This window comes from Prinia subflava, chromosome 14 (assembly GCF_021018805.1).
Source record: "Prinia subflava isolate CZ2003 ecotype Zambia chromosome 14, Cam_Psub_1.2, whole genome shotgun sequence".
Classification (NCBI taxonomy): domain Eukaryota; kingdom Metazoa; phylum Chordata; class Aves; order Passeriformes; family Cisticolidae; genus Prinia; species Prinia subflava.
In genome coordinates this window covers 17,255,492-17,277,181 of record NC_086260.1, presented here as the reverse complement: position 1 = coordinate 17,277,181, position 21,690 = coordinate 17,255,492, and the positions used below count along the sequence as shown (strand labels likewise).

Below are 21,690 nucleotides of genomic sequence, written 5' to 3'. Positions count from 1 at the left end.
TTTTAACCAACCACAACTGGTTATTTTGGCCTTTCATAAGCCCAAGAGCTCAAAAGATTCAGAGCTTGAATATCACTATCACTTTTAAGGGATAATTTTTAACTTACTAAAGAAATCACCTGCAGAAACAAATAAGGAGTTTTATTTAGAAATTTCTTGAGGGAAGAAAAGGTTAAGACACAGACCACGGTTGTGTGCAAATTAGGGTGGAGCTGATCAAAGCTTTGGATGTAAGCCATTCTAAGAAAAACAATTTCATTGCAAAACGTTGTTAAAATCGAGTAAGATTTCTCAACTCATTTAAACAGAACTTTATTTTTATATGACCATAAAAACACTTCAGTTCACAGCTTCAGAATCAAAAGGGAACAAACACCAGCTCTGGTCAATCAGACCTAGGAGCGAATTCTAATTTTCCTTCCAACCAAAGAAAACCATCCAAAAATCACCCTGCAGCAACAAACCCCACTCCCCTCCAGCCCCCAAAAAGCAGGTCCTGCACGATGGAACCTTGTCCTGTTAGGAGGGAAGAGAAGCAGCCATGAGGACATTGAGAGAAGGGAATAGCAGTTTTTGGGTGCTTAGGTTCTTGTGTACTACATATGGGGCCTCGCTGGACAGCACCATGTGGTGTAGCTTGCCCTGGTTTGGGTGGTCATGGCTATATTTCCCCCATTTGCAGGCCCTTATCTAAACACAGCCCCTATAACTAAGGCTGCTGTGGCTGTTATCTGGTTTGCTTTATGGGTTCACAAGGTGAGGAGTTCATGGATAAAATTTTAACTTCCTCTGGAAGGCACATGGATTCAGAGCTATAACACCCTAACTGTGTGTTTTTGGGGTTACTTTAATAATGCTACCTACTGTGAGGAAATAACACGGGGGAAATTTTTTCCCAACCCTTCACTCAGCTCTTTGGGTTTACCCCACCAGTTTTTGAAGGGTTTAAATCTTCTCTAAATGCTAATGATATCATACAGTGGCTGGTGTTGCTGGTATGCCTGTTATGTTTAGCATTCAGACATTAAAAACAAAATTAACCTGGGTAACTGTTGGATCAGTCAGCATCTCACAAACACGATGGGACTCTGTCTAGTTGCAGACCTGGGATTTATTATCTGTCCATATCATACAAGCAATAAGCTAGAGACACAGGAAAACAACAAAATCCATGCAAAGCTAGATCAGAGACAAGGCCACAGCTGATGTGGAGCCTTTTTCTAGATATTTTCTCAACTAATAGTTTACAAGAAGAAGTTTAGAGTCATATTAGTCTAGCAAATCAGAGAAAGCTCACGTGGGTTTAATATTAACAGAAAGACTTTTGTAAACCTAAGAAATGATACACAATAATTCATTATTTAAAATTGAAACTTTTTCTATCTTTGCAAAGCATATATCTAAGACCTTTTACATCTTGAACTAGCAGTCGGTCTTTGTTCTTGTTCCTTATGATAGGTATAAACATATTCACTTCGTTCTTAATTTCTTAGCTTCCTATGGGAAAGTTTTGAGATTCCCAGCCTTTCTTCAGCTTTTTGCCTACTCTCTGGGACTTTTTTGCACCTTCTGGGGTTTTCTGCCTTTTGGATTCCCACAGACAACCACCCTGCACGTGGCCCTGCGCCTCCCAAAGGCAGCAGCTCCTCGGGCCCGTTATCATCAGATAACTCAGGGGCACTTAAGCTCCTTAAATGAGCCACAGGTCACTTCACACACTGAAAGGGTCAATTAGTAACTGATGTTGCCACTTAATTGCTACAAGGAGCTCCCAGGAAAGCCGGTTTGCCTGCGGCTGGACCCATTCCCGGCGGGATGAGGCAGCGCAGCTCCTCCCGGGGCTCTCAGCCCCACACCCGGAGCTGCTCTCCCCTGGCAGGGAAGGGCTCAGGCTGCTCCGCACTGCTCAGGACCCACAGCTCATCAGCACAGCCAAAAGCTCACTAAAAACCCCATTTTTCATAGGGAAAAACAAATCAAACCCCCCAACAAACCAAGCAAAAAAACCCCGAACACCAAAGCCACCCTAAAAAAACCCCACCACATATCCCCATCCACAACACTCATGGCAAATTTAAGATGCTTGCCACTTTCTTTTAGGGAGTTTCCTTCAGTCTGAGGGATTTTTAAAAACTTCTGCAAAATGCACCCACAACTTTTTCAGTCCATTCATTCACAAAAGCTGAACTCAGCTTGTGTTTATACTTTATAAAGGTTTTAGAATTGAGGTGATCAGCCTCTCACTTCCACCACTGAGCACGGAGATGGGGAATTTTCCTCCCTTTCAAGGCTGACCCAGCTGAGGGTTTGGACCATCGTGTTTGCTGCTTCTCACAAAGCTGCCACAGCATCCCAGGTTATTTAGCACAGCTCCTTCTGGAGCAATGTGGAATAGGAAAAGCTCACAGGACAAAAGCTCCAAGCCAAAATGCTGTATGAGGATTCACAATGAGAGCAGCAAATTAGCTTTTTAATTATGGCATGTGGTAGGACTACACAAACAAAGAAAAACCCCCCAAAACAAGCCTCTCTTTTTCAACACCTGAATGCAGAAGCCCTCAAAAGTGCAGCAAAGGACCATCTCTCTGGTAAGGCTTTCAGAGTCAGAATCCAATCCCTTTTCTGGTTTTATTGGGAGGACAGTGGCAGCAGAGCAGGCCCTGCTTAAACCACACCCTTGCACTGTTCTGTGCAGACCCTACTGCACAGCTCCATCCTCACAGGCTGGCACATCCCCGGAGAAACAGGACCAGTTTAACGAAGCCACATTCCTGAGGGGCCACATGTCTGCATTAAACTGATCAGTCTGAGCTCAGAATGTTCAATAAACCTCAGGCATTTACAGCACAGGTCCTTGCTACTGTGAGAAAACCTGCAAATCAGTGCGACAGATGACAACAAGCAAAAAATATTTAATGCATTTGATTCCAAAGCACAATTTATTCATCTAATGCTGCATGGGTGTACATATACTCTCCCTTTCTCCCCATATCTTTAATTGCTACTTAAAAGCCCTAAATGAATTCAGCTTTCTACTATGTGGAGACTTATTTCTCTGTACTGGACAGGATGACTGAGCAGCACATTAGCCCAGAGGCAAAGCACAACTTTGGCAAAGGCAGGGGAAGAAACCTGACACAGTTCCAGTCTCTCTGGCCTTGCCATGCAACCAGTTTGTGTCAGAAGAATTTTCAAATCAAGGTAACATTTTCTTAAGTACAATCTGAGAAGTGTCCTACAGAGGTTCTGAAGAGAATATTCATCCACTTTGGAGGTGAGAAAATTCTCTGTAAGATATCAGCAGCTTCCCAGGCAGGTGCATCACTTCCCATTTGTCACTATTTCTACTGGCATTACTGGGAACACTCACTCTCCCTGAATTTTATCACAAATTACATCCTGCTGCTCTCTGATACATACAGGTAGAGAAAGAATATGGAATTATACCATTTAGACTGGAGAATGTAGTGACATATTAAGGAAGTTAGCCCTTAAAAATATGTGAAATGGAAACAGTCTACACTAGGCTGTTCTCATCTTTGAGCTAAATTCTCACTGCAAATAACTTTCATGCATCTTTAATGTGATTTAGTTGAAGACTGTCACATTGGACATTTAAGTACATCACAACTGAAGGCCTTGCAGACTTCAGTAAGGCTAACCCAAAGGTTTCTCACCCTGAAATGTAGATATAGTTTAATCTGATTTTAATAACAGTTAATCTTTTTCATCTCCACCAGCTGCAAGGCTATGAATAAATAAAGACAGGTTGGAATTTCAGGAGTTGGGAAAGACTATGACAAGAATAAAAGTTGTCTTTTCCCCTCACAGTGCAGGGGAGCATCACGACCAACAACCCTGAGCCCTGTCTGGGTTCTTGGAGCCAGATAACTTGGATGAAAAATCAGAAAAACAGAGGAGCATCCCCAAAAGCTGCTGCAAATTATTAAGTGGAAGAAAATTACACCAGTTAAAGAATATGAAGGCAACATTCCAGCACTGGTTTGGACTGCTGTAACTCAAAAGCACTTCAGAAAACAATATTAGAGGGCACAAGAAAACCAGTGTGCTTATGCTTACACAGGCATTTGCTGGGAACTATCTCTGAATGCAAGTAAAGCTCTCATCATTTATTGTTTGCTCTTCACAGCCTCCTGTACTCAAACCTGGCACAAAAGGATGCTCAGGGAAATAGCTGCTGAGTAATTTCAAACCAGCATCAAACCTTTCCTTAGCTATTCAAAAGCACACAGTGAAAGAGGACTCTGTGACCTGGTACTTTTTGAGGAAGTTGGAAAAATGTCAATAAAGGTTTTAAGACTGAGGATGTGCTCTCACAGCCTGTGGACTATCACTGCTGACTGTGTAAACAATTTCTCACACCACTTCTCCCCTCCTTCCACTCTGTGACAGAAGCCTGCAGTTCCCACTAGGCAAGGAAAAAGTATTTGCATGTGTCAGGAGAAATTCTACATCCACATCCATAATGCCTTTTCTTGATTATTTGAGGATACAACATTGATAACAACTTGACTGACTTCTGTAATTAACAATCAAAAAGCATATTTCAGCATCATAAAGCAGACCACAGCATTCTCCTAAAAACCACTATAGATTAAAATTATGTTTACCATTTCTTCAGCAACGCTGACAACAATTAGATTTCCATAAATTAAAGGTACAAAAATTACCAATAATGAATTTGTCCCATGAGAAGTGCATCTTGCTGGACAAGTACCAAAGGAAACGAATACTCAGATAAAATCTTGATTCAATTGTTTACACTATCAACTACAAATTAAAAGCTGCTTTATATAAACTGTAATAGGTTGGGACCTCCTCAAAGAAAAGGGACAAGTCATGGCAGGCAAGAGAAAATGGATGGTCCCTAGCCCCACAATTCCAGAACCATTTCAGAAAGCTGTTAGCATTCCCAGCCACCCCAGGCTCTTCCTAGCCTGGTGTTCCAATGTGATCCAAGACTTGAGCTGATTTATCACAACACACCACTCTCAGGAGGTTAGGAATTGATATCACAAGCCTACCAAAGAGGACACACCAAGGCACTTCAGAAAAACAGGACAGATTACAGTGGCAGCAAACAGCTCCAGTTATCTGACTTTTTCAACCAGCAGCAAAAGCTTGCCAAAATATTGAGAAGAAGATGAACACAAGGACAGAACTAGGTAGTAACCACTCTGAAAGATAAATGCCTTAAGTGTTAACACCACCAAGCTTTTCATCAGCCCATCTCATAGTGGTACCACAAAAAGGAAAGTCACAGCTTCTTGGAAACACAACCACCAAGAGAGGTGGGCCAGATTTTGTTTCCCTTTAAGCCAGTGACACACCCTGCTCTGACACAGAGCAGTAACAAACACAGCCATGACAGCCCCACAGCCAGGACACAACCCAGAATCTGTGAGACTGGAGTTTCTCCCTGTGTGCAGCCCCAGGCACACGCACTATGAGACACTCACTGGGCTCATCTTTCTTCCACACTGCTAATCCTTTCAGAAAAGCTGGCCAGGGAGCTGGGCTGCACTGTTTGTTACCTGCATCATACTGCTGTTCTCCATTCATCTCCACAGGACCCAGTGGTTGTTCCCACAGCCAGAAGCAGGGCAGTCCAAGGCTGTCACTGTTGGGTGCTCATGAGCCGCCTCCCGCCTTCCACAGCAGCTGAGACATTCAAGAAGGGATCCTGGAAAAAACCTGAAAGGAACAATTGGTAAGAAAACCTTCATGGGATTTTTAGCTGCTTTTAAGGTAGAATGCCAGAGGGGTTTGGGTTGGAAGAGAACTCAAAGCTCATCTCATTCCACACCATAGGCAGGGACACCTTCCACCCTCCCAGGCTGCTCAGGACCCACCCCACTGGCCTTGGACATTCCAGGGATGGAGCAGCCACAGCTGCTCTGGGCAACCCCTGCCAGGGCCTCAGCACCCTCACAGGGAAACATTTCTTCCTAATATCCAATTTACAAACCTAGTACTATGAGCAATTAAACAATTATTCCATTATGGATGGTAGAAAATAAGTAAAAACAGGTTTAAAGCAAGCCCACCTGTTCATTGGCAGTGAACCACAAGTTTTGTTTCGTTACAAAACTCTCCAAGCAAAGCTGTATAGCAAATAAGAGTCTAGGTGATGTATTTCTTTACAAATAACATGCTTTGACTGACATCTTCATATAAATTAAAGAGATGAGCGGCCATAAAACCAAGATTATTGGCTTGAAAACTCTTCTAAGGAAAAGGTTATTTCAAAAAGCCTTTGCATTCTTGCTGAGTATCTGTGAAGTACCCGTTTCATTTAAGTGAGATACCTGAAATAATGTAGAGGACTAAAAATCAGGTTCTAAAAACATAGGCTGTGCTTTTGAAATGAACACATTTTGAATAACAATGGTTTATAAAAATGAAGTCCTACACATTTGAAAAGTCTCTGATTTTGAGTTTTGTACAGCTATGGTGTCTATGCAGAGTACCTGATAACCTTAGAGGTACACAACACTGGTAGCTTCCTTCACACACAAATAAATCAACAGACTTGAATAGAATAAAAAATCCAGTCAGTCATGTAAGGAGTTCAAGTACAATCAAAACTACAGCCAACTTCAAAAATTGTCATTACAAGTGAAAGTAAAAATTTTTTGAGAGTAGCAAGAGTTATCATTAAGAGCTCCAATTGAATGGCAGCTGAATGCCAGAAAAATCTACTGTGTAGAAGACACTAATAACTTTTATTCATTACAGCTTCACAGGAGTGTGTCTGGAATAGAACCCAGCTGCTAATTTCTGCTACAGGCTTCTAACCTGCTCCACTCCAGCTCAGAAAATCTGTGCTCAGCGTGTAACTACAAGGTCACACATCAACTCCCAGTCCAGCTCTGTGAGAAAGTTACTGAGAAATTAAGCACAGGCTCCACTCTCACTCTCCACTGGTCCCTCACACAGTGAGCCTGAGTTTTTCCAGGCTCACAGGACAAAGCAGTGCAGGGTAAAGTAACTCAAGCACATCTTCCCTGACTATCCTCTCCCAAGACCTTCCTCCTACACAGACTGAGCTTCCATCTATTTCCCTCTTTTAAAAAGTGATGCTGGAAGCTGATGTCACTGGCACAATGCTCAGCACACAGAGAAGAACTAACCAACAAAACACTTTTTAACCATTAATCAAAACATGACTTGGTAATGCCCTATCCCAAGTCTGTCAGCTGTCACAGTGCTAAGCCAAAACAAAGGCAATGCTGTGAGCAAGGCACGTATTCCAACAGGTCTGGGGATATGCCACGGCTTTAGAATAGTGTAGTCCTGGCAAAGTATACTCAGAATTAACTGCAATTAAGCTATTTTCAGTTTATAGGATACAGCTCTCAATTAGCTTCTATAACTAAACTATGTGGTGCAAGTACATTCCTTTTTTTTTTTAATGAGAATATTTTGGACACTACCCTCCTCACCAAAAACGCCAAAACAAACCCACAAAACCAAACCCCGAGCACCAAAGAGAATTTGATTTTTGAATCTGATTTGATTTTTGAATCTGTTGATTTAGAAGATGCCAAACACTGCAGCTCCTGTTGAAGCTGATTGATATGCTGCCCAAGTCAAGCTGGGTTGTTATTCAGGATTTCATAAGCAGTTGTGGTGTTTTATGTACACAAAATTGAGAGCATTTGCAATTAGCACCCACCACGGCTGCTGCTTACAGTCTGGCACCCCAAAGATTACTTTTTGATAAATCTCGAGGGAAGTGGAGCACAAGTGCTGCTGGAACAGAGCTGATTTGGAAATACTTTGGACTCCTCAGTCTCACTTCTGCATTTCAAATCTCCTTTCAGCACATGAAATATTCAGATGTTAGCAACTGGAGGCAGCATTAAAAACAGTTACAGTTCATTAAAGCCAGATGGCTCACTTGAATATGAAAAGAAATCAAACATAAGTTGGATATTGAATTAAAGTAAATCAGCTGGTGTCTGAGGCTTAATATTATTTTGAAACAAAGGTGCAGGAGCCAGTGGGGACAGGAGCCACCCCTCAGGACTGGGGACAGAGCTCCAGCAAGGATCAGGTTTCAGTGAATTCCTCCGTGCCAAGGCACCCAGGAAAATCTGTTTCAAACCCACGGAGCTGCTCTGGGCACGGGCAGGCAGGAACCCTGTCCCAGCTCTGCCAGGACAGGACAGGGTCCCTCAGCACTGCAAACTGCAGCTCTGGACCCGAAAATGTGCAGGGAGCCGAGGATCCCTCTGCCCCGGAGCATCCCTCTGCCCCAGAGGATCCCTCTCTGCCCCGGAGCATCCCTCTCTCCCCCGGAGGATCCCTCTCTCCCCCAGAGGATCCCTCTCTCCCCCAGAGGATCCCTCTCTCCCCCAGAGGATCCCTCTCTCCCCCAGAGGATCCCTCTCTCCCCCAGAGGATCCCTCTCCCCCTCGGAGCATCCCTCTGCCCCGGAGGATCCCTCTCTGCCCCCTGGAGGATCCCTCTCTGCCCCAGAGCATCCCTCTGCCCCGGAGCATCCCTCTGCCCCGGAGCATCCCTCTGCCCCGGAGCATCCCTCTCTCCCCTGGAGGATCCCTCTCCCCCCTGGAGCATCCCTCTCCCCTGGAGGATCCCTCTCTCCCCTGGAGGATCCCTCTGCCCCGGAGGATCCCTTCCCTTTGTTACTGGTGGAGGTGTGAGGAGAGGCACTGAGCCTCCTCCTGCTCCCTGTGCCCCCTCACACACTCCCTGCGCTTTTTCACTCCGAGAAACAGCGATTAATTTTTTCCTTGGAGGGGAAAGGACACGTGCACTTCTTCTAAAGACTTTTTGTAACAATTTATTTTAATTAACAGTTTATTTTCTCCTCATGGTGGGCCCAATCCTGGCACTGCACCGGACAGGCTCCAACCCACAGGGCACAGACCCCAATTCCTGACGCTGCCCTGCAAAATCCCAGCTCCAACCCACCCTTCATTTGCCCCTGCTTCTATTTGCCCCTGCCTCTGCAGAAACGAGCAATTCCCACAGCCTACAAAAAACAAAACAAAACAAAACACAAAAAAAAAAACCCCACCACAACTCCAAGCACTTTTCTTTTAAACCTTTTTCCTAACCTAACACCACCACAGTCAGTCACGAATACAGGTCTCAGCTGGCCCTTGTGCCACACGAAGTGACACAGTGGCTCCAGGGGAAAAGGGGAGAATGTGGGAATCAAGATTTGTGTGCTGGGTACTCGCAGGCCACACACCTGATCAATGTGAGCAGATCTCAGGGAGAAATGCAGGTGCACGGGGTCCTAAGCCAGGCAGAAAACATCAGCCCTTTGGAAAACACATTTAAACCCACTCAGAGGAGAGAGACTCCACCCAGCCTGAGACTCTGCCGACTCCTCACTGACAGAACTAGTTCAAAAATAGAAAGGACATTCTTAGATGACAACTTAAATTGAAGTGTGTTATTAAAAAAAAAATTAAAATTCTACAGCACAAAAAGAATCCAATGCAATACTCTACTCAGGTAGGAGGCAACTTAATTTTAGGTTCAACTTCCAACTTGTAGTACTTGATTCATAAACTTTTCTGTGAAATGCTTTCCAGATATACTGGCAAGTTTCATACCTCTTAGTTAAGTCTTTTCAGCACAAAACAAGATAGATGATATATTGTGCAAATTTCTCAACCAGAACCAAAAATCAACCATGCTGGAGAAATTAATTTGCAAGCTATTCAGTGTGAGTTTCATTCAGTCTTTTGCAGCAATACACTCGCAGTTACAGAAATACCCAAACTCCCATGCTGGGGTCAGTACATTTCCTTAAAACAGTCCCATCCTTTTTGGGGAAAATGCCAGGGACTCTGGCTAAGCACTGCTGCCAGCTGGGTGCAAGGACACACCTGCCACAGCAGAGCAGCAACCACCTCTACCAGGCACCAGGGCAGATTTCTGCCTCCTCTGAACAAAAACCCCACCCTTGAAATCGGGGCTGAGAGAGGCAAAAGCAAACAAACCTTCAGAAGAGCAGCTGGTGTGGGAAACCTTTAATACCTGTGAAGGAGCTGTTTGGGATCACTGCTGCTGCACTTGGACGAGCAGCTCACTCCCCACAGAGCTGCAGGAGCAGTGTGACACCAGCACTGGGGTGTCTAAAGCCACCAAGGCTTTGCCCATCTCCTCTCCCCACCTGGGGGATTTTTAACTCCAGTGACACAGTGCAGGAGCAGGGTGGGCACAAACCCAGCCTCTGTCTCAGGTGCCACGTGGAATATGAGTCAGGTTTTGTCATTCTACAACCACACCAATTTCTGTCAGACAGGACTTTAAAAGTATTTTCTTGGGAAGCAAACTGTTATTGTACACACATCTATGCCTTCCCCTCTTGCTCCATCCTCCTGCCATTCTCCCTTGGCAGAGGTCCTACTTCTCCAAGAAAGGGTCTCCAGAGTCCCATACTTCATGCAAGCTCCTAGATCTCCAAGCCTTTTACAGTCAAAACAGGGTTTAAGGCTTTCCTTATAATTTTGTCTTCTCTTATTTAGTCCCTACCAGCTGGAAGCCTGGATAATATTTTAGATATTTTCTAACTTTCAGTTGTATAAACAAAATAAGTATTTTACAAGCCTTCTTAGTACCTGACCTCCCACAAACAAAAGACAAAGTGGAAGACTTCTTACAATCTCCAATTTATGCTGAAATTCCAAATTTTCAAGCCATTTTAATTGCTGTTCTGTGACAAGAAAAAAACAATCAGTTTCAGTTGTTTCTGTAGGAAAGAAAACTACCTGTCACAGAAGCCTTGGCTCAGCATTGTTAGCACACCCCAAATCTTTCCTGCAAATCCCAGAAAGCAGACTACGGACAGGCAAAATAAAGTTTGATGCCTTTATAACAAAGCAATAAAAAACCTACCAATTTCATTAGTCACAGGTGCTGAAGGAATTATCCCACCCAATGGGGAGAACAGAAACTTTTGGCTGACTTGCAGTTCTTTAAAGCAAGAAATGAAACAGCTGGCCTGTAAAAAGCAGCTTATTTGCCTGCTTCTGTAAGGATTTATCAAAGACAAACAAACCACTGAATCACCTTTTAGGCAGGTAGGAACACCAACATTTCCTTTAGGTTGTCTTATCTGAGCAGCAGAATTCTGCTGATATCATTGAACATGAAGATTATACATGCAGATAAACGCAAGTAGGAACTATCACCAGAGTTAGATTCATTATTAAAACCTACTCTAATTTCTCTCACACCCACACTGAAATCTCTACTCACAGACCAGTAACCCCAACAACTCCCTGCTGCTCCCATCAAATCTGTCTTAGCAGAAGAGAACTCGGGTTCATCCATTCCATTGAAACAGCAACGCTGAGCCTCCTCGAAGAGAAGTGAATTTAAAGAACACACCTTCTGTTCTTACACTCTCAAAGAAACTCTCTTAAGTCGTAAAAGGGGCAAAGATTCTGCTGTGGAGGATCCAGGCCTTTGCCAGCAACAGCAGGCCAGGCTTTCAGAGAGTTGTGTGGCTCTGGAACATACACCTTCCACATGGAAGTAACCACATCAAGCAATAGAACGTGATTGTATTCATGCAATAGGATGCTTTAAATGCTTTAAATCCAGCACCCCTGCAGAGGATGCTCAGTCAGCTTGCACCACTGCACTGCAATGCAACAACAAGCCTATTATTTCTGCTCCAAGGGTTTATTCAGAATAAAAGGCCTGTTTGTGACAGCTTCCCTGCCCTGAGCCAATGCCCACCATCAAGGTGTGCAGAGCCAGCACAGGCTGCTCTGCCCACACCAAACCAGCAAACCCCAGAGTTATTTAGAGGGTTTAACACTGCTGTTCCTCATGCACAGACACCTCCAGGACCTACACGGGTGTCCGAGGGATGCACTCCCACAGCAGCATCCTGCTGTGCTCCTGGTCCCTCCCTGCCTGCAGCACACAGGGACAGGGTGGCTGTGTCACCAGGACAGGGCAGGGCTGCACCTGGGAACCAGAGCACCCAGGTCAGGTTAAATACAGCAAGGGCTGGCATTACACAGCCAAACAAACAGGAACCTCACAGCAGACTCAAAGGTTACAGCCTGCTAGTCCTTTCTGCCTTGAAAATGCGGAGATGTCTGTGAATGTACATTTTATTAGCATGAAAATACTTACCAGAGAACAGGAAAATCTATTTGGTCACAAAACCAGTGCTCATATCTTTAACTCAATCTTTCATCAGAGCTATTGTACATGACAGAAAAAAACAACGAACAATAACCTATTTAGCAAAATTTTGCTGATACGATATGCAATGTTTATCTTTTCCACTTAGATTAGGTCAATTTATGTCTGTTTTCCAATCCTGACCCCTGTTTGAAGTCCAGTGGCTTCCAGGATTTGACTCAGTGCCTGGACCTGCCTGACCATCCAGAACTGGGAAGCCTTGTTAATGAATCTTGAAACACACAAAAGAACACACCTCAACAATCCTGAGGTCCAGCTCAACAAATCACAGCATCTGACTTTATAACCCGTGCTGTGCTACCCAGCCAGTAAAGCAATTTCCACGGGACTGCAGGTTAAGTCCGGGTGAGAATGTAAAATTCACAGCTCTATTCCCAGCTAATTTAAATGCCACTGGCCAGAGAGAGCATTGACTTGACAGGGGAATAACACACAACAGGGTGTCCCCAAAAGTTCCATTGTTTGTAAGTGGTTGCCAATAGGAGCTGTTAAATACAGTTTGTCTCTAACGTTTAAGATAGTTGGGAGTCCTGTCCAGTCCTTAAGGCTTGTTTTTCTTTTTGAAACGCAAAATCTCCAGCATTGTTCTGCTCTCTTCATCGACTTTCATGGCATGCAGACTACGAGCACGTTGGGGTTTATGGGCCAAATAAAGAAACCAGACAGAACAGACTGCTCTGTTTTCATTGTTGATTTTTTAAATTCATGTCCTAGTGCATGAATACAACTGCCTGAAGTTACAAGCTGGAAAAAAAGATGAAGGAAAAACGTGAGGTTCCTGCTGCTCCCAAGTCCCAGACAACAGCCTGGCAGCTTCTTATCCTCTGTACAAAGACAAGCAGCATGAACAAGCAAATATTCTACCAGTAAAATGTTGTATGATTCATGGTGAGATGAAATAGAGCACTCAGATGGAAATGAGCTGACTTCTGCCTCTGGATGTGAATGCCTGGTGCATGTAAGTACAGAATCCCATGGGATACAGTGATGGGGAAAGGGATGAAGTGGCAGGCAAGAGTTAATCTGCTGGCAGAGGAAGGAACCCTTTACACTCCCTCTGAGGAGCCTATCCACTGTGGGAGGGAAAAGTGTTCTAAATCAAAAAGGTACCTTCATTGCACGTACATTGAGGCAATTAACAAAGATACAAATTAATCCGTAAGTGCCTGAAACATGAGAATTACTGGAGAAACGTCACAATACCAGATTGGGAAATTAATTTCAATCTATAAAGGATGTCAGGCCTGCAGACAACATATGAAGGTCATTGCAGTCTTCACAAAGTTACAATAAATAGTTCCTAATACTGCCACGAGGCTCAATTAATTCATCAAGTCCTCACTGCCAACTTCTATTCTGTTGCATATGTTATAGGAAAACCTTTGAATCAAATCTGAACAGGACACTCAACTTGACTCAGCACTCAGTTCACATAAAGGGGAAAAAAAACTCTGCACAATCTTCCAAATCCTTTGAAAATGAACTCCTGTTTCAGAGAACCAACTAATGGATGTCATCACTGCAGACAATACAACAATTAAAGGAGAAGACTGGTGGGGGAAGGAAGGTACCTTGCAAATAAGACATTTAAGAAAAAATCCATGACATAAAACACCTTTTGTATGTAAAAGCACACTCCTACTTGCTTCCTTCCCTTATCATGCCATTGAAATGGTACACAACACAGAGAAAAGTGATATATTACACCCATTTCTCATCCATAAGCTACACTCTGAAAGGGCAACTCTCCCTTGAATGCCACCACAACCACAGGACAACTCAGATTTGGGTTAAGAAATTGACTCAGCAGTTGAACTTCATGTTCCTGTTTTTAAAATACTGGTATTCATACTAGGAGAAAGCAAAGGGAGTGGCACTTCATTTATATTTCTTTGCATACACGGATCATCAGGCCTTCTTCCTTGGACAAACAATCTGTTAGTCAAATTGTCAGTGGCAGGCTGGAGTGAAAATTAAGATGGAAAATAACTTATTTCAAAGTTTGCAGTTTTGGTATCATATAATTTCAATCTAAGTCAGTTAATCTTAAATAATTTCAATTTAAAAACCCCTTAATTACAGCATCCTTATTTGTTTTTATGCACACTAATGATATTTTGAACATAAGGTCTGTACAGACAGATGCAACTGCAAATCAAACTGTCCAAGAGACAGAAAACCTATTTTAACAAGCAGTGGCACTAAAAAAAAACCCCTCCATGACTGCAAATAAGAGCTGCAGGAGCAAACAGGACACAGTTTTAGCAAAAGCAATGATCACAACAAATCAAGCTGGATCAAAACAGACTAAGAACTCAGGATTTTCCTTACAAAGAAATCAACTTATTCCTGAGTGGCCAGCACAGGGCACAGAACAGGCAGACACACAGGGAAAGCCTGTGGCTGCAGAAGCTGTCTTTGGAAAGTCACATCTCAGTTCATTTTCCCTAACAAGGACGCTGTGGTACCTAATAACGAGAAGATTAACAGGAAAGAGGACTCTAAAAGGACTCTAAAAGGTGACAACCCAATGTACACTGACCACACTCCACAAAGCCACCTCATCATCAAGGCCAGCAGTGCTGGCTTTCAGAAATGCTGAGTTCTTCATTTCAGATGACACCTGAAGGAATGAGACTACAAACTTTGAAGAGTCAGGTCTGGGGGCCTGCCCAGTCATTTTCTTCACAAACCCATGTTTCAGAGTCCAGCATCGCTTCAGCACTTGTGTGCCTCAGGTTTTTATTGTCACAGCTAAATTTCACTGTTTCAGCACAGTGCAAGGCAAGTCTGATTACCAGAGCAGTCCTGGAACACTCCCAAATATCTCTGCAGGCAGCAGGTGCCAGCACCAGCACAGCATCTGCAGGAGGAGGGAGACAGAGCCCTGCTCTGCCAGCCTGGGGACAAGGGACAGCGGGTGAGGACACCCCTTCCTCCTCTTCCTCACAGCTCCTGTGACCTGGACCTGACCCCCCTTCCCAAAGTCCTCCCCCAGCTCTGCACAGAAACACCAGCAGCACAGAAAACTAAACAGCAGCAGGTTCCACTTCTTCTGTAAGGTTATGTTCTCCTCTCCTCCTCCCCAGCAGACCAGCTCAATGCAATGCACGTCACCTTTACACCACTCAAACGTGAATCCTTGCCAGGACTACAATGATTTCCTACTCACAGGCACTCCCCAGTTTAAAAGCCAAAACGTGACTGTCAATTATCACCCTAAAACTGAGGGGAGGCCAAAAACAAAACCACGATTCTACCATGCATGGGGGCCACTGGGGAATGTATCTCAAAGCCTGTGTCCCTCTGCTCGAGTCTCCAAATGTGAATATGAGAACTTCTAATTCCATTTTTATTAAATAGAATCACTTGCCATCTCAACCACTGAGTGAAAATTATCACCTCAAGTCAGAAACCCTAGATGAGGCAAAATTCAACTTCCGACAATGTATATGTAGAGATAAAAATGAGTGCTGAGAGCACCTCATCCTAAGTTCCATCAGTTGTTCCATCAGAAAAAGCCCTCTGCAGCCTGGGTTCAACAGGCCTTTACTCAGACCCCCAGCTTGTTTCACAGGTCTCCTGTGCTCTCTTGAACACCTCCTGTGTTACTGTGAGATGCAATCTGACCTGAGCTGCTCGGTATCTTCCAAAGATAGAGTGGCTGATGAGGGAGTCTTGAGTATAATCACCTGAACTAATCTAATCTCAGTCACTTCAGGACTGATTCGACAAAATTCAGCAGCCCAGCGCAGGATCTGTCGCTCCCACGTGAGCCATGATAAACCTGCAGAGGAAGAGACATTTCCCTGCAGCTGCAGGAAAGCCCGTGGCAGGAGCAGGAGCAGCCCGAGGTGTGCCTGTGTGAGCATCTGGCAGATGCTGCTGGGGCTCCAGAGTGTGACTGCAAAAATAAGTGTATTTGCACTGATGGTGACAAATACGAGTTTACCATCACTGCTCAAGTGCTAAAAGCAAAGCCAGTGATACTGAATAACTAGACAGAAATATCTGAATTATTTAGCAGACAGTGCAGAAGCACCAAATAAGCCAAAGCCTGATCTGACCAAGTAAGAAACAAGGAAAAAAAAACCCAACAGCTATTAGTTTCCTGCTGGAGAGAAGAAACAGCTGACTGCAGGATTAAGACAGCAGCCATGGCAGAGAGGAGGGCGAGGCTGCATGGCCAGGGATGGTGACAAGCAGCACTGCTGCTTTCTCATTGCCAAATACTACACTGACTAAGCTGCAACACCAGATAACATCCCCAGACTTTTTTTTTTTTTCCTCTCTTGGACAATCTTTCTGAAACACTATCCAGAATCCTGAGGTATTCCTTGGCTAATATCAGAAGGGAATGGAAAATCTACATTTCAACCACTCCTTTTAATAATCCTGTAGAGAAAATCCTGACCAACTGATCACAGCTAATATTTCTTCCTCGTTTAACTTCCAAAACCCTGTCTCCTGCAAATGACATTTTATTTATAGCAGTGGTATTTGCTGTATAACTGATTGGGGAAGGCTGTAAATGAGCATCATTGCATATATATGGAAAACAATGATAAAGCAGTCATCAAAAAGCTACAGAACATTTAAATATTCAAATGAGGCAATCTGCATAACCCCCCACCTGAATTTTAATTTTACAAAACTTATTTCATACCTTTGTGCCATAGGTGATCTGTGCAAGCTACTTCTTTTCCACAGAAAAATGGCACCTTTCACTTCAGATGTGTGCAAATCACATTAATTTTAATTCTTGGAGTGAAGGATAAAGGTTTTGCCATAGAAGGACAGGTTATTTTTAAAGTCTAAGTGCTCAAGGAAAGAAGGCAAAGGTGAAGATGCTGATGAGCATCTGTAAGGTTGCAGTGGCAGTGAAATGCATCGAGGCTCCTCACCCAACCAAGCAAAATAAGGTTACAACTTGCAGCTCTCTAAAATAGGAGCTATCAGAATAGGAAGGAGAGAAAAAGTGCTGTGAGGTAAGGGAGACAGATCACAGCAAATCAGCCTTTGTAGGGAAGCAAGGGCTTCCAAGGGAAAAAAGAGGAACAACTTGTGGGAGACTCTGTAAAGAGGCAGCTTTTACCAAGCAGGTCAAAAAGATGTAATGACAAACTGGAAGGTTAAATGAACACCTGGCAGCTCTGGAGCTGGGATCACTCAGGAAAGACTTTACTTAGAAAATTTAGAAAACTTTTACTTAGAAAGACAATGCTCTTCCAGCCTTGCAGTGCTGAAGTCAGAACTTTTGGAAACTGTACCTTGGCACTTCCGATGCTGCAAACGTAGCAGGGAAGGGAGATCAGGAGCTTTTCTGATTCAAACCTTACTCTGAAACCTTGAGCAAGGCAGATTTCAAACACATTTTCTTTCCATGGGCTTTTAAACATTATCTTACACATGTGTTCACTCAGCGGTACCAGTTACTTTTTTAGCATTTTTGATTGTGGAGATTCACTACTGCCTTGCAAACAGCACTTTTCCATCCTTAGTGCTGCCTGGATTATAAAGAGCAAACAGCAAAATATTCTCCAGACAACAAGATCACTTTTAGCACCACTCAATTCCCTGACCACAGACACATTAGATCATAATTATTTAAAGAAGTATCATGCCTGAAAAACTTAAATCTGATAAGAGAAGCCTCAAGAAGGAAAGGGTGTTAGGCTCTTCGTCCTGGTACATGCACAGCTGGGGAGGGGGGAGCAAGGGAAAGAAGAGGGAAAAGAGGGGCCCAGTAAAAGCAATCACTGCAGTTTTGCCCTCAGGAACAGAGGAACTAAGGGGGAAAGGAAGAGTAAACACCCAGAAAACAGCCAGTTACTTCAGAAACAAAATTCCCTTCTTTAAACATTAACCAGTTAGCCCAGAGATTTCCGTGAAGTTGGGGACCAAGCCCACCAACACTTCAGCAAAAGACTCTGTAATTTATTTTACTGACCTATACCACAGTAGCAAATCTCTTCTACATTTAAAATTCATGCCCTACCAGTCCAATTTATTTATATTTCAGGGTTACAGTGATTATTTCCTAGATTTAAAGAACACAGGAAAAAAAATCAAATTAAGATAAAAGTTGTCTATCCAGGTCTCATTCTGTCAAACTCTTTGCCAAAACAAAGAGCTAACTAAAAACTTGCTCTTCCTCACACAGCAGCCACCCCAGGTCCATCTAAGCAGTTTCTTTCACGATTAGAAGCTTTTCTTCCCTTCAGCCAAACAAATCCATCGCATCATCCTCTGTGATGTGAGAAAAGACTCTGAGAACAATGTCCCAAAGAGCTTATTCATTTTCTGCATCCATGAACTCTACAGCATTCATTACTACAATAAACACCATAAGTATTTCTCGCAGCCTCCAAAATCGCTAGCTTTCAATGATTTTTACTCTTCTACTTTCCACACTGTCTTCTCTACATGACGGTACAAAAACCCACAAATGCTGCTACCAAGATGACTGCATTATTTAAATAACAACCAAGCTAAATTCATTGACATTAATTACAAGTTGGTTCATTAGAATGTCAGTTACTGTGACAAAACTCAGTTACTGAGAAGAAAAAAGCCTACTGCCTGTTTCTAGCCTAAATTTGTTGTATGCATCATGGCTTGATGCTGGCTTAGGGCAATCCAGGAGGCTGAGGATGAGCTCAGTGCCATTCCTGCTTCCAGGGCTCAAAAAGGACAACTTCTGAAGGGGAGAAAGGGGGAAGAGACTCTGCCTCTTAGAATTCAGCATGAGATAGAAAAATAGAACAAATGTAAATTTTTTAGTGCTTTTTCCTCTCCTAAATTTTATTTTAGTCCAGCACTCACAGACAGTTTAGATTTTTGGTGACTTAAGGGAAGTGAAAATGCAGAGCTGTCTCAAGCTTCTGATTCCAACCACCCTGACACAAGCAGGGCCCTTGTGCAATGGCTTTGTTCACCTCCACACCTGGATTCAGTGAAGAAATGGTGGAAATCACACTGACCCAGGGTCTGCACCACAAAAATCTTCCTCAAGCACCACGCTTTCACAAACAAGGGAGCAACAATGAAGAGAGCAAAAATCAAAGCACCAACAGTAAAGGTCCAAATAACTTCTTGCCTCAACATGTGCTATGAGAACCTTTGATGTTAAAGAAAGAGGAGGAACCTGAAAGAAGAGGTCAGGCTTTTCCTGAGAATAACAGCTCCTCTGGGCTCAGCCTCAGCATGGAACAAGGAAATGCAGCTCAAAATGTTTGTTTCCAGATTTCACCACTTACACATTTTTAAAAGACTTGTGAACACTCTTTATAACTTGGCTGCAGTTCCACTCATAACTAACACAAAATAAGGCTGCACTGCCCTGAAGAAGGTAGTTCCACCCCCACTCATTCATCCCTACCCCACAATAAACTTTCCACTGGAACGAACTCACACAGCAAAGCCAAAGAGGAGACCACGTCTAGGCTAAACCTTTATTTACAAGATTTATAAACAACTACTACCCCCCTCATCTTCCTGATCAGGTAGAGTATTCAATTCTAGCAGCAGGGATGAATGAAACTCCCACTGTTCAGTGATTTATCATGCTGTCAGTGCCCCATCACCCTGGCTGTCACACTGTGCTTTGACTCCACAGGACGACAGAGCCGCGGCTCCGTTCTGATGGAGCCTGGGAAATACCCAAGCACAGACCAGAAACCACAGAGCTCAGGCAAGAAAATGTTCCCTTTCTAGATTCACCTGAACTGCCCCAAGTTCTCCAGCAGGCATCAACTGGCAGCATCAGCCCTGGCAGCACTCAGCACACAGGTCAGTGACTGTGTTCTTGCTGAGAAGGGATGCGCAGCAGAGGCACGAGCCTGTCCTGCAGCCGTGGAGCAGGGCTGGCACTGCTCTGTGCCTCTCACATCTTGGAAATCTCCCCAGGCATCGTGCCAGGAGAAGCCACAGGAAGACAGCTGCTGTCATCTAGGACTTGGCTGATCAATGCAGCTCAACTTCAGAGCTACACAGCAGCTTTCAGTGAGTTTTGAAACACAAAACAGGAGTCTGGATCATACTTTCAGGTTAACTGCATTTACAGCAGCAATTGATTTCTTTGAGCATCAGTCACAAATAATGTTTGGGAAGCCTTGAAACCCCTTTTCCCCTTCTACCCTGTTTCCTCTCAATGCTTTCCACCCACCAGAGCACCACCCACACACTCCAGAGGTTCTGTGCTGTGAACAGAAGAGCAGTGCTCCTGCTGCTCTAGGAGATCTACACACCATAGTCCTCAAAAACACCTATTCACAACCACAACAAGGGAATTCAGCCTTGTTATACAAGTTAATTGTTGATATTTAACAAGTTCTACATATTCAGTCATTGGATGGTTGCACACACAAAGTTGACCTGTTTTATTTAAATCATATTTTAGTTACCCTAAGGACAAAATTCCATGATGCACTTTCACTTTTTTAACCCAAGAACTTGCAGAACTGAGACACCTCTATGAGATCAGTCTCCTTAAAGCTGATTCTGATGAGAGAACCATTATGCCCAAACTGCCTGAAATAAGCACAGTCATGCAGAGATTCTCATTTATCAGCTAAGTTGTATCACTATGCCATTTCACTATGTATTAAATAAGCTGTCCTCCATAAGCTAAAAAATAATTTTAAAAAATCCCCACCTTCTCTCAGTTAGAAAAAGAGCCACAGGAAACACAAGCATACAGCGACCAACAAAATAAAATCAGGATTTCCATGTGGATGGCTGTTACCTCTGCTTCCCTGACCCCAGCAGTACTGCCAAGGACTTGGAGGGACCACGGCCATCAGCATTCACCAGTACTTGATTAATTGCTCCTGACCAGTTTCCTGCTCTGAACTGAGATGACTTTATCTGTGCTGATATTTGAAGTACACACAACTGTGCCCAACACTTGGGCATGTTATATAAACTAACCTAACCAGCATAAGTACCATGGTTTGCACATCCTTGCATGGATTCTTCCACACTAAATCTGGGGAAGGAGCCCCTCTATCCAACCCTTTGGGTGACCAGGAGATGCAGGTTTTCCCAGGGAAGCTGCAGCATCACCCTCCATGTGCATCCTTTATCAGTTAATGGAAAGCAAAGCACATGGGGAACTTCATGTTTTAGTCTGCCAAGGAAGTCTACAGGCAGACTGACAGTAAATGAAATAAGCATCTATTATTGCACTAACGCTGAACTTGTATACTTTAGAGAAGTCTGAACCTATTTTACTCAATAGCAGCTGTGTTTATAGCAGAGTCTGGTACCTCTGAAATTCAAGTGAACTTACACCCAACAGCAACTGTGCTAGTTCCAAGGGAAAAAAACCTGGTAAGAGGAGAAACATGATTCAGCTCCTCATGTCAAATGAAAATCTTTACTTTAGCAGCTGCTTTTAAAGGTTCAACTTCATTTACTATAGATCAGGAATACAAACTGAACCCCAAGCATAGTGAAAAC

General features: G+C 43.6%; 1 protein-coding gene across 1 annotated transcript in view; it reads right to left on the bottom strand.

The window, feature by feature from the left end:
* SFMBT1 (Scm like with four mbt domains 1) overlaps nucleotides 1-21,690 on the bottom strand; it is a 74,477-nt gene that overhangs the window by 31,277 nt on the left and 21,510 nt on the right. Inside the window, exon 2 of the mRNA XM_063412000.1 lies at nucleotides 5,556-5,715. Coding sequence (XP_063268070.1) covers nucleotides 5,556-5,583 — 28 coding nt within the window. The 5' untranslated portion in view covers nucleotides 5,584-5,715. The remainder of the gene's footprint in view (nucleotides 1-5,555; nucleotides 5,716-21,690) is intronic.